This window comes from Leopardus geoffroyi, chromosome A3 (assembly GCF_018350155.1).
Source record: "Leopardus geoffroyi isolate Oge1 chromosome A3, O.geoffroyi_Oge1_pat1.0, whole genome shotgun sequence".
Classification (NCBI taxonomy): Eukaryota; Metazoa; Chordata; class Mammalia; order Carnivora; family Felidae; genus Leopardus; species Leopardus geoffroyi.
The window spans coordinates 117,825,013-117,838,461 of record NC_059336.1 but is presented as its reverse complement, the minus strand read 5'-3'; the positions used below and the strand labels follow the sequence as shown (position 1 = coordinate 117,838,461).

Sequence of the window (13,449 nt, the reverse complement as noted above, 5' to 3'; positions counted from 1 at the left end):
TTCCCAGGGCCCCCAAGCTGGTGAGGGCAGAACTGGTCCCTCTGGTACACTGTTGGGAGTGCTGCAGCAACTCAGTTCAGTTCAATTCAGGGGTTTAAGGAATGACTTCTGACTTCTCTTTGCCTGGCACGTAACGAAGGGGATGAAAAAAATGTGTTTCCATACTAGGTGCAACCCATTACTATTGGTAAGACATTTACCCCTGCCAATCAGAATGGGCTAATTTGTACTCTTGTGTGACAGAATCATTCGTTGTTATTCATCGGTAACACGAACACGCTGAATTAACAAAGTGGATGAAAATAAATCTAATCATAAAGTGAAGCCCATATTCCCATTGTCATCATTCCAAGCGGTTCGTGGGCAGACCTTGGTAAGAGAAGCCAAGTCTGTGAGGGTACCACTTCTACCTTGTCGGAGCCCTAAGACAAGTGTCCCTTGTCCTCTTGTCCTTTCAGTGCGCTTGGAGGCTCCTCAGCTCTTCATATCCCAGCTTTTCCAGGAGGAGGATGTCTCATTGATTATGTGCCTCAAGTATGCCACCTGCTCACCAACAAGGTAAAAGCAAGTCTCCTGACCCTCCCCTCGCCCCTTGTAAGGCTCCTCTCTCCAGCGTGGCACCTACACGGCCTTGTGTGCAGGCGCCAGCTTCTTCACCCCATCTTAGAGTCAGTCTCCACCTGACATCGGCCTTTCTTACTGTGAATTACAGCTCATCCGTTTCTCTCCCTAGTTCTTCGCTCTCCTTCCTTTTCAAAGGATTCTGACCTCCTGCTCCAGCCTTATCTTCATCTTTTAAACTTCTGTCTCCTTCTTCTGAAACTTCCGTTGTGTCCTGAGTTTTTGCTAGATCGTTCACCTTTGAACTCCTCCATTTCCCAGTTATCTGATGCATGCATGCATGGCTTTGGTGGTGGGGGGGGGGGGGTTGCCACTGGCTAGCATCAAGGTAATTCACTAGAGCTGCCTTCAGCTCTTTCTGTTTTTCTGTACCTCACTTTTTAGTAATGAGTTCCTGATTGTCCGTGTCCTGTCCAGGAGCAGTTTGCCAGAGCCCTGCTCCTCAGGGCGAGATCTCCAGGTCAGCCGGTCCGATAACCCAGCACATCAGATTATCGAAAGCTTTCCCTGAGCTGCATTTATGAGCCATTACACTGTCAAGTAGCTGAGTTTACGTTAATGGCTATTGTTAGATACTTTTAAAAAAGCATAAGGATATGCTCGTTCATGTCCAGCCAGTGTATTTAGCTAAATACTGGACGTGTTAATCCACAAGGAATACTGATTTACTCTCTTCTTCTACATGGACTGACTCAGTTCACTTAAGTTCCAAAGTACTGTTTTCTATGCCCCTATTGACTTGTTCACATTGGCTTGGAAAATAAATCTTTTGTTTGTCTCTTTCTTTCAAAAGATGGCTCATGTCTATATAGGAAGTATTTTAAAAGTACAATAATATTTCAGAGTCTTCAGTATTAGTTTTTAAATGTCAGAGAACCTAAAATCTGGCAACTCTGCAGTCTGTGGGCTTGGCACAGATTCCAGGGCATCTAACTCTCGTGAAGTGGACGCTTCTCATTGGACCAAATTCCCCCAGCCACTGCCCTCCTTGAGGACTGATCGGAGGATAGAATTCTTATTTACATTGTGGGACTTTACACTGCCTTCAAATCTGTGTCCCAGTATTTTAGAGAAACATGCAAATTTGGTCTTCCAGAATTGAGAAGAAAAGCCTTTTTTTAAAGCTCTCCAATTGAGATTAATTTCTAGTCATACGTTTTTCTCCAAAAAATTGTATTACCATTTTCCCAGAAATATAAGAATCGGTTTGTTTTTCTTATCTGGTTCCCTTTCATTAATTTTACTTGTCTTTTAAAATTGATGTTCTTATGCTTGCTACAAACGAGGACAGTATGGGCTGCTTTTAGAAACAATCTCTTCAAATGAATTTCCATAATTACATGGGAATCTATCTTTATAGCCAGTTTTGTTGTGGGTTTCTGTTAAAATGGTTTTCTGTTTTTAAAATCAAGTACACAGAACTGTTTTCATCCCCTTTTTAAACAAAGCCACTTAAGCAAACTTATCATCTGTTTTTCTTTTCCCAAAATAACATTTCTGATCCTGCATTAAGCCTGCAAAGTAAGCACTGTTTTTATAAATTGACATAAACCCCTATTATATAAATAGAATTGTTTTACTTTTAAAGGGTACAAAATGGCTATCACTACCAATTGTGTCAAGGTTATTTCAAGCTCTTTATCTCGAGCTTTTGTTAGCCATGGAAACTCATTGTGGCTATAGCCAATAAAAACAATTTGGGGGGCCGCTTCCCCCCACCCCACCCCGTTTCTTTGAGCCGCTATGAGGACATTATAAGGAATGAATTTTTGTGTTAGTAGCTGATGGGTAAATGACTAACTTTCAGATGCCCAGCTTAATAAGTTCACAATTTTTTTAAAAATAAAAACGGTCATTTGGTAATAACAAGGAAGTCTGAAAAGGCAAAATAAAATCTATTGTAACACTCCTTCTTCTGAATACTAGGAATTTGAAAAGAAAGAATTAAGCATTATCCTGCCTTTTCAATAGGAGTCGTAATTCAGGATAAAATAGCCCCCATTAGATGTGAGGAAACTCTTCTTTACAGAGAATTCCAGATGGTAAGTACACAAGGAGGGTTAGAATTTTTAAAAATCACCACTTTTCGGCTCCTAATGAAAAATCTGATTCAGACAAGGATCTCCAACAGGCATCGAAACCGTGAGGTAAAAGGTCGAGAGGGGACTAGGTCTTCTCATGCCTCGAGAAGCATACCCAGGGGTCACTGCCGGCGGCAGCAAAGGGGGAACCTCCCTTTACGATGGATTAGTCCTGCTGTCGTCCTGCTGTCGTCACCTAAATCAGTGATCAAGCCCACCGTCACTTATGGAGTTGTTTTGCCAAAAATATTTAACCTGAATCTAGTCTAGACACATTATTTTTTAAGTTTATTTATTTTGAGAGAGAGAGGAAGGGAGGGAGAGAGAGAATGCACAGGCATACGTGATTAGGAAAGGGGCAGAGAGAGAGGGAGCAAGAGAATCCCAAGCAGACCTCGTGCTGTCAGTGCAGAGCCCTACACGGAGCTCAGTCTCATGACACTGAGATCATGACCTGAGCCAAAATCAAGAGTTGGACGCTTAGCCAACTGAGCCACCCAGGCACCCCCAATCTAGTCACACCTTTAGTCTAACTTCCAATTAATAGGAAATACAGGGAGTAGAGGACAAATACAGGGAGTAAGGAAACAATCAGAGAGTCTAGAATGCAGAACATTCTATAAGACAACTAGCCCAATCTCTTTGAAAAGTCAGAATCATATATGTGCATGCAGGCATGGACACATGCACACACGGTCCTATTAATCTACATTAATAGACTTTCTAAATTAAATGCCTGATCCTTGAGTATGCCCTGTCTTTTAAAAGAACATTTTGGGGACAATTGGGATATTTTGAAAATGCCCGGGGCACTAGATGAAGTCAGAAAATGGCTGATAATTTGTTGGGTATGATCATAACATTGTGGCTATGTAGGAAAATATCTTATTTTTTGGAGGTACATGCCCAAGTATCTTGGGAGAAACTTCCATGGTGTCTCTAAGTTCCTTTGAAATGTTTCAGCAAGATTGACTGATAGCTTGTTAGGGAGGTAGATGGCTGGATGAAGCAACCAGACAAAATACTCATAGTTGTTGAATACAGGTGGCAGGAATACGGGCATTCATTTAACCATTCTTTCTACTCCCTGAATCTTCGAAATGCTTTGTAAAGTAGCATTTGAAAACTCCCTGTTCCTCAGCTTTGGGTTCCTGTTTCAGGTGCAGTATGTGATTCAAGGATACCACAAAAGAAGGGAGTATATTGCTGCCTTCCTCAGTCACTTCGGCACGTAAGTTCCTCTGTGCTTAAACCATGTACCAACAACGTCCTCCCGTCCTGATGGCCCTAATGCGAGAGCTTGATTGAGAAAATGGCAGCTTGCTCTTGTACGGAATAGTTTTTCAGTGCCACTTTGATTCTTTTTGGTATGTTGCTTAAGCTAAAGCTCCCAGGAAGACATTTTTTAGGATTTTGCTACATATCAGAATCGCATTATTGATTGTGGAGCAGAATTTGGAGCAGCCTCACGACTAACCCCAAGCCCAGCAGTAACGAGGGCAGCGAGGCCTGCTTTTTCTTGAGCTCTCTGCAGTGTGCACAGCGCACACCTCCAGCTGCTCCCCGGAGTCGTGAGGGAGGGAGCCACATGGGCATTATTGGCACGTTTGACTGAAGAAAGCCCTGGACCTTTGAGAAGTCTTGTGACCTGCCCGGAAGAGACAGGGCCAGGGCGGGAACCCTGGTTCTCGGGACTCAGGCAGGCTTTTCTCAGGGAGGAAAGCCGGCGTTAGATGACGCAAAAGCAGCAACTCACACTCGGGATTAGGGGTTGGAAGAAGGCACAGAGAGGGGAAAGCAGGCGTGGGGCTGGGGAGTGCGTCTCCTCCTGCTGCCGCCCCCCTGGCTGGCCCCCTCCTTCAGGTTGCCGGTGGCCTGCTGTTCTGCAGCTCTGTTTTCCTAAATGGCATCTGAGGCCTGGTTGAGCTTCTGCCCAGGGCTTAGCTCAAGGGCAGAGGGACCGTGTTTTCCCCACAGTCTGCTTCAAAAGATGGAGCGCTCTGCCCATTCAGGGGGGCTGAGCACTAAGGGTGTTAGCGATCTGCTTATAGCCCACCTTGTTCCAGAGAAGGTTTATAAAGATAGAAAGATATATATAGTCACACAAAGTTAAGATTTTAAACAAGGAAGTGAAGAAATTGGGACCAAAAAAATTGGGACTAGGCAGGAGCGGGCAAAACAAAGAATAAGGTTGGCCATTCCCAGGGATATAATTTTATAAACTGTAGCATAATTATGGGCAAAATTTCTGACTCCTCAAAACAATTTTAAGAAATTTTCTCATTATACATAGTGGAATTTTTTATGCCTCCAAAATAGAACTGTCAATATCTAAACAGTGTGACTGTCTCTCACATAAGCCTTTAATACTCAACGATTTTTTTTCAGCTTTACTTATGAACATTTTGAAAAAGTTCTTATGATACAAACAGTGGTTAGTAAATGGCACCATTGGACTTCTAATTTTTGAGGAAATTATCTTAAGAATATAGAATGAAAAATGAAGGAGCTAACACAGTAACCTCCCAAGTAGGGGGCACACACCCCACCTCACTCATAACCATTCGCACCCAAGAAAAATCGGAAAATTCGCATTTACATCTTTTTTGAAAATCTCTTTTTTAATATACATTTTGTGTATGTTTTATTATGCATATAATACAGTAATATAGTAGTACTTGTATACAACTACTAAATCCTGTGCAAATACTATTCTATTACTGTACTGTATGCATAATGGAAAGGATTCTGTGCTTGTTTTTACATACAGCATGCAGGATCTAAAAAGCTTAGATAGCGGTGTTTAACATGTTGAGTTGATTATAAATTCACGAAAAGAAATATAAACCGGTGACGAAAATTATTGACCTAAGTCATCTGAATGATGTGCCAACAGTCTTTGAGCAAATCACTCAGTCTTTAGTGTCCTAATTCCCTTTGCCCTTATGATGAGTTCACCCTTCCTACTGAAACTGGCAGGCCATTGGTATCGACAGTCTGATTGGCCTGACTCAGCCAGGGAGATAGCACACGCCACTGGTGGATGACAGAGAAGATTATGCCTGTCCTCAGTGTGTGGTTAGTATTGTCACCTTATGGTCACGTCTCCCAAGCACTCAGCTCTTGAGGGGAACGGGAGCGGCTAGCCTATCAGGATTCTGGCCAGGACCTTAGCAGTCGGGGGCTGTTCTGGACACCCGTCCTGTGCATCTCCCACCTGAACCAGTGTCCACCCAGCTAACGTGGCTACTTTGTCTTGAGCCCAGTGGGGAGGACAGGGGACACAAGTGAAAGGATTCCAAGTACTTTGGAAGAAACTAACATAGACTCCCAGACTTAGTAACGTTGTCACTGCTCATTGCTTTTTAGTGCCCGCGTGAAAGTGGGTCTTAATCACCATCCAGACAGCAATGTCCCTGTTGACCTGATTGCTTAATTTGTCCTTTTACTCATAACCAGCATTTGCATAGCATTGTATGGTCTATCTTGCTTGTTTTTCACGACCCTGTAATGAAGCTCGAAAATATTGTTCTATTTGTCTTACAGATGAGGAAATTGAGGCTCCAAAGGTTAAGTGATTTGCCTGGAGTCGTGATAGGTAGTAAATGGCAAAGCTGTAACATAAATGTAGATGCTGCCATTCCAAATCCCACATCCTTTCTGTGGTAACACTCACCTTAAATGCCTCTTGGATTCAGTCACCGTGACTCTAGGAATCTATTCTTTACATCTCTTTTCTGCCTTGTTTTTATGAGGGTTTCTTCTTTGTGTGTGTGTTCTTATCACCCAGAGGTGTCGTGGAATATGATGCAGAAGGCTTTACAAAACTCACTCTGCTGCTGATGTGGAAAGATTTCTGTTTTCTTGTACACAGTGAGTATACTTTTGCTATGAGCACGTCAGCCTACATTCATTTGCATGTACATCCATGTACTAAACCGTGTGTAATAATGGCTGTGAAAACCTTTAGTGCCCTGCTGTGATTCCTTTTACTTTAGTATATTTACTGCGTGGTCTTAAAGGGAAAATATCTCTAGACCAGTGGTTCTCAACCACGTATAAATTGCCCCTCGGCAGATGTTTGGCGGTGTCCGTAGACATTTTTGATTGTCACGATTGAGCAGGAGGGGAGTGGGGATGGTGGTTGTTGCTACTGGCATTTCGTGGGTAGAGAGCTGGGAGGTTGCCTAAACATCCTACGATGCACAGAACAGCACTCCAACAACAACAAAATCATTTGGGTATAAACTGTCAATAGTGCTGAGTTTGAGAAACCCGGAGTTTAAGAACTCAGGGTTCCAGATTCCTATTTCAAAGCATCTTTCCAGCATGAGGTTCCAAAACTTTCAGGATCATTCAAAACATACTTGTTTTGGTCATGTGGTTATCATCCTTATTAAGGGAAAAGACTACATCTTTGATAACACATAATAGATATGTAAAAGGTGAGACAAGTTGGAATGTATCCCCGGTGTCACTTTTCATTTTTATTCCACAGATAGGCATATTTAAATGCTTTATTGTGTTACATTAATCAGCGAGTCAGTAAACTTTGGTCCACCTTTCTCCTGATGGATAATTTGAAGTCTCTCTCATTTATTTTTGGTTATATAAAAATTATTAACCCATGGTGCCAGGTTTGCTCTGCAAAATGCCCAGTCTTTAAGCCGAAGACACGTAGTTCCAGCTCTCACAAATCAAATTACAGAAAAGCAGCGGGCTTGGCTTGACTTCATTCAGTGGATAAAACTACCCTAGACCTTAATAAACTATTCCAGGAAGAGGAGCCTTGGCCCTATTTAACCAGGCCATCAGACAGTATAAAGCCATTGACTTGGGGATTTTTGTTTCCCCAGCAGACGGACATTCTTGGTTGCGATTTGCTTGGACTAAAAAATAGTTTTTAAATTCCTTTGTCTTACCCCATTTCACACCAACAGACAGTAAGAGACAGAGACAGAAAGCCTCGAATACCATGGTATAATCTGCATAGAGATAACTGAGCCTTGGCTCTGATTTTGAGGTGTTTCCCAATGATAAACACCTCGTCATGAAGTGCTTCACATCGGGCTTCTACTCTATAGCTAGTCCTGCATTGGGATCATCTCTTTAAATGCACCTGAGGAATGCAAGCATATCGCAGTGTATTCATTCTATGCACAGATAAAAAGAGATTTTAATCTTGGGTGTTCCTCCAACTAGTTACATGATGTTCAGATCACTGGGACGAGCCTCCCTCTGCTTTCGTTTCCTCATATGTACCCTGGGGATCTGGTTGTTAAGTCCTGTGGAGACATTCGCTTATGGAGCTTAACCCATAATACAGGGCCAGGTGGAAGAGGAAGCCTCACAGTCAAGGCCTCCTGGCAATCTCCTCTCTGCTGGTCATCTTACGTGGCCCTACTGGTTCTTCCAGCCACCACTTTTGATTCTCACCTTATGTGTTGCCGTTTTGTTTTTTTCATTCTGAGTCCTGATTCCCTTGTGAGATCCCATTTCCTATTTGCCACATTCACTTTGCACACCATCTTGATCCCAGCGAGTCTGCTTCTAGCCTGGTAACCCGACCCCAGATCCTGATTACATTCTTGGTTCGTCTCTCATGACCCTGGACAGGTGCCTGGGTGATTTGGTTGGCGCAGTTCCCCTAGCCCAGCCCAGCAAGAGGGGCCTGTACCCTGCCTTGAATGGTAGTGGTGACAGTCAAAAGCCACCCAGAGTGGCTGTGAGAGAAGGACACAGAAGGAGGGACACACAGAAGGATAACTGCAAACGTGAAATTAGAGGAATGCTCAACCACAGTGGCATGAAGTCTCAGCTCTTTAAATGAAACTTATTTCGGTTTTCCAGCCATGATTCTACTTCCCAAAATCTTGATGTCAGATCCTATCAGATATGAAGGGACAAAAGATACTCTTGCTATTGTTCATTCTCACCTGTGTCTTCCGCATGCGACTCAACAATGACTCTTCTGGTGGCGGCGAGCAGGAGGGCTGCACGGGGCTGAGGGAGAACTCACCTGCCAGCTCCTGCCCTCCCTCATCTGTACACGTGGTGTTAGAGCGGTTCCTGTTCCTTTGGAAGGTCTGTTCCCCAAAGAATATTTCCCCTGGTACCGCGGGTCCGGTGTTTCTTACAGCTCCTTCTCCACCTTCCTGTCTTCGCTTTTCCAAGTCAGATGTGCAACATGAAGTCCCAGAGGCACATTTCCACTTAGTTGTGGTTCTCTTCTTCAGAAATGTAGAACCTACAGGCACTCTTTACAACAGCTACTAGAGCTTTGGGATTCGTTTAATTTACTTTTTCCGGAGCGTTTTCCTCAGGCCGTTACTCTCTTCCTCCCCAGGCTGCTTGCCCCTTGTCTCTTAGCATTACTGCCTGCACTCGTGGCTCCTTGGCGGATATGACCTTGTCTGTGAATCATGGGGCTAGATGCTATTTCCTGCTCCATCATCAACACGCAGCCTGCCTTTACATATATTATTCTCACCCTTCTGCTTCTTTCTTGTGTCTAAAACAAACGTAGGACTTGCTGCATCAAAGTGAAGCTTGGTTGGACAATGTGTTTTGTTCTGTCACGCAGTTAAGCATCTGACACTCACCTTTTTTCAGTGTCTGCCTGCTTGGTTACAGCACCCAAGGGGCCACTTGTTCCCTTGTTTCTTTCCGTGAAGACAGGGAAGTGAATACAGGGTGGCAGAGACTTACTGAAAGAACATTGCAGTGAATTATTCTGAGATCTCAAGAACATGAACAAGGAAGGAAGTGCCTAGGGATAGAGCCAGTCTTCCATGGCTGGCCCCGCTGCTCCATGGAGGGTGAGCACCTGTCAGGACACCGGATGACATCCCTGCTCTCCTTCCTTTCTCCCCCTTTCCCAGGCCCGGGAAGAACTCGGTCACTAGGGCAGGTGCTGGTAATAATTCTGAGCATTTTGGATGCCAGAGGAAAGAGGCGCTTCTCTCTCGAGGCAGGCGGCTCTGACCTCACACTTTGCTAGAGTGTGCGGAAGCAAGAATGTCCTCGGGGAAAACATTGTACGTATTCTGGGTTCTCTCAGGAGCCTCTGCAACCTCCCAGCATTCTGACGGTTTCAGGAGTGGGGACGGGGCCGTGATCATGGCTGTGGAGAGTTTTTGTCCACTTCTTCCTTCTTTCTTTCCTTCCTTCATCCATATCAACATACTGCAAGACTTGGAACCATGCGAGAATCAGGGAGTGCTCCCGTCCAAAAACTGTGTTCGGGAAGGTTTCCTGGCCAACATGTGAGAATTATCTGTAGTGGTTATGGAGGTAATTCCATGTTTGCCGAGCTCTGGAGGGACATGTCACCTTTAAGCCAGCACCTTCTGAGAATGCTGGGTGACAAGAGAACCAGACAGCAAAGCACGGTAACACAGAATAACAGCAACCACTGGGAAAAACATCAGCTCTTCTTCATGGTCCCAGGCAATGGCACTCTAAGTAGATATGAGAGGAGGCACCGGCCCACGGTAGTAGGATCGCTGCTCGGAAGTGGAGGGTATTGAGGTCTGTGACTCCCAAGGCAAGTGAGGGAGCGTGTGATCATATGAGAAGCTGTCTTTTCTCATTACCCGTAAATCCTTGGTAAGCGACCCTTTGAGTCATCCGGCCTGGACCGCAAGCCCGGTCTCCGTGGCAAAATATCTGTTGCTCTAAATCTGACCATTTGGGCTGTTCCATTTAATTTTTTATCTTCTCTGCCCCTGACCTAATCACTTTAACCCAATGCAACTGAGTTCTGGGTTTATTGAGAACCTGTATGTGCTTAGGACTATGATAGGTCCCAGGGGACAGAAATGGGTCCATAACTCAGGCTTGCTCTGAAGACACTTAGAGCCTGGCATAAGAGTTGGCAAACTCTACCCTGCAGGCCAAATCCCACCCTCAGCCTGTTTTCATACGGCCCTAAGCTAAAAGTGGTTTTTGTGTTTTTAAAGAGTTATTGGAAGTGGGAGGAGAAAGAATAGGCAACAGAGGTGGTAAAGCCTAAAATACTGACTCGTTGACCCTGTACCAAAAATGTGTGCAACCCCTGGTCTGGTTGATGAGAAAGGAGGTCAGATAATGGTGAATCACGGTGGTGTATCTTTTTAAGACAACTAGCTTGTGAGCGTGCCTACCATATGCCAGGTACAAAGAGCGGGCAGGGAGAGAGCTTCATACGTTTTATATGTAAGAGAGAGATGGAGAAAAAGAGAGACCCTCCCTAATCAAGTCTGGTGAGAGAGACAGACAATAAAGAACTAAAACTATCAACTGTATAAATTTCAAAGGCTGACAAGTGATATAATGGAACAAAGCAGGGGGCTGCAAAAGAGACCGAGGGAAGGTGGTGTTAGGCCGGTCGGGAAAGACTAGTTCCTCGGCAAAGTAGGGTGGGCTCATGTCCTCGCCACAGAATCAACATCGTGTCTTTATAGCGACAAGCGAGATGGCTACTAATTCGGTAAAAACCAACATCGTGCGGTTTTTCAAAACTTGCTTACTTTTTGGATACAAGTCACATTGTTATATAAATAAATAGATTTGAAGAACAAATCAGAATCACTAAAGTGATTAAAATTGGAACCACAATGTTAGAATTCATTTCAGTGTTAGAATTCATTTCAAAGTGAATCTAGAGAAAGTGTAATATTATTTTAGAATTAATATGATTACCTCAGATGAGGCATCTATGAAGATTTGTGGCTTAATTTTCTCATTTCTGGTAGGAATGATAGCTATCAAAGTAGCAGGAGCTAAAATTGATTATGAATAAAAAGTAAAATTAATCAGTTCTCTATTGTTCAAAGAGATAAAAGAATATGGAAAAAGATAAAAGAAAATCTACTTTCTAAATGCCTTTTTGCTTTGATTAAGAGAACTACTGGTCCTTCAGATACTTTAAACATTTTGGTTAATTTTTTTCCCGGACTTCCTTGAAAGTGGTTAGCTGTGGTGGGTAAAGCGGTTTTCATCCTTTGATTATATACAGAAGCACACCCTGTTCACAGTTTACAACCTGAAAACTCTAGAACTTTAGCGACCACTGTCACCATTTTGATTCAAATTGAAAGTCCGGTTTCATCTTCAGAGTCTACTTCTTTCTAGAAAAGTCTTTTTCTGTAATTTCTGGCTCTGGTTTGAGCATTTATTTCATTAATCTTTAAAATATTCTTGGGAATATCCTTTTCATTCTAATACCTCGGATTTATGTGACTCCTTTTTAATGACCTTGAAGGACTTCTCATAAGGAAGGAGGTTGAAATCGGATGCACGATCACCATGCGGTGATTTCTTTCCCTATTCTCTCTCATATATATTGTGTGAGTCCTCTCAGTTGTAATTGTTGGATTAAAGTAATTGCTAAGGTGAATTTATCTCATATATATTGTGTGAGTCCTCTCAGTTGTAATTGTTGGATTAAAGTAATTGCTAAGGTGAGTTTATCCAGTCAGAGAAAGGGCATTAAAATTCAGTGATTTTGACTTAAAATTGTACGCAGCTGCTTTGAAATGAATACATGGTAACCCAAGAAGGCATGTAACTCAGTGAAAGGAAGTGGTTTACAAAGAATAACTTTTAGAGTATTGATCCAGCTCAGTATCATCTTTTCTTAGAATTAATTTTAAAGTATTACTGACATTGGTGAAACAGGGGCATTATTTTGGGGGTAAAACTTTTGCTGTTGTTAAAGATAATATTTACAGTAATAACAGTTAGCAAGTGTTGAGCATATACCATGCTCTAGACACTTCTCTCAGTGTTTTGCATATATGGTATTATGTTGCTTAATCCACATAACACTGTTCTGAGGATAATTACAAGTATTACTGCATTTTACAAATGACAAAACTGTGGCACAGAAGGAGTAAATACACTCACTGTGACAGAGCTAGGGTTTGAAATCCAGGCATTGATTCCAGAGCTCACGTGCTAGACTGCATTACGGTACTATCGCAGATGATTGGTTGGCAGTATCCCCAAGTATGTGTTGAATTTTGAAAGCTTTTGGAGCTTCCCAGAGAACCTGTAAGCTCCAGGAACAGAAGTGTTCACCCAGGCATGGGGAGATACGTGTAGACAGTGGACATCGCACCAAAGACAGTGCCGATCTGAAGGCAGCAAGGCAGCAAGCTGGTGTCGCTCCTCAGTGGTGATGACGGTTTGTCCAGCTATAAACCCCTGGCCAGTGGCGCAAACATGCCGGCTTGAGTAGGGTTTCGCTCTGTGGCTATAGAAAGACATAACTAATGAGTTAATTAAAGAATTAACCGGCTATTGGCTATCAAAGACTAGATTTAACCTGCTTTTAGATATAGTTAATGCGGTCAGTTATAATGGCTGATTATACAAAGTCCTGCAAATGCAAACCTACAAGGTTGGAGCCAAATGGGCACTGGAAGTATGAGAGCAGCTCAGGTTCTAAGACAAGAAGGAGTGATAGGAACTCCATGCTCCTTTGCAGGATTTTTGTTTCTTTTTTTAAACAGAGTACAGTCCAAACATTTCTGTGGCCAGGATTTATCCTGATGGCTTATGAATCTTCTTTTATTTTTTTTTATTTTTTTTTTTAATTTTTTTTTTCAACGTTTATTTATTTTTGGGACAGAGAGAGACAGAGTATGAACGGGGGAGGGGCAGAGAGAGAGGGAGACACAGAATCGGAAACAGGCTCCAGGCTCTGAGCCATCAGCCCAGAGCCCGACGCGGGGCTCGAACTCATGGACCGCGAGATCGTGAC

At 43.2% G+C, this 13,449-nt stretch overlaps 1 protein-coding gene and 1 long non-coding RNA gene across 6 annotated transcripts in view; both read left to right on the top strand.

The window, feature by feature from the left end:
• BABAM2 (BRISC and BRCA1 A complex member 2) overlaps window positions 1–13,449 on the top strand; it is a 400,305-nt gene that overhangs the window by 311,910 nt on the left and 74,946 nt on the right. For all 5 annotated transcript variants that reach the window (XM_045447307.1, XM_045447310.1, XM_045447306.1 and 2 more), the window contains exons 8-10: window positions 459–558; window positions 3,863–3,933; window positions 6,493–6,575. In XM_045447307.1, coding sequence (XP_045303263.1) covers window positions 459–558; window positions 3,863–3,933; window positions 6,493–6,575 — 254 coding nt within the window. The remainder of the gene's footprint in view (window positions 1–458; window positions 559–3,862; window positions 3,934–6,492; window positions 6,576–13,449) is intronic.
• Window positions 6,582–13,259, top strand: LOC123581308. Its single transcript, XR_006703709.1, has 2 exons — window positions 6,582–12,076; window positions 12,146–13,259. It is a non-coding gene; the product is annotated as an uncharacterized LOC123581308 (long non-coding RNA).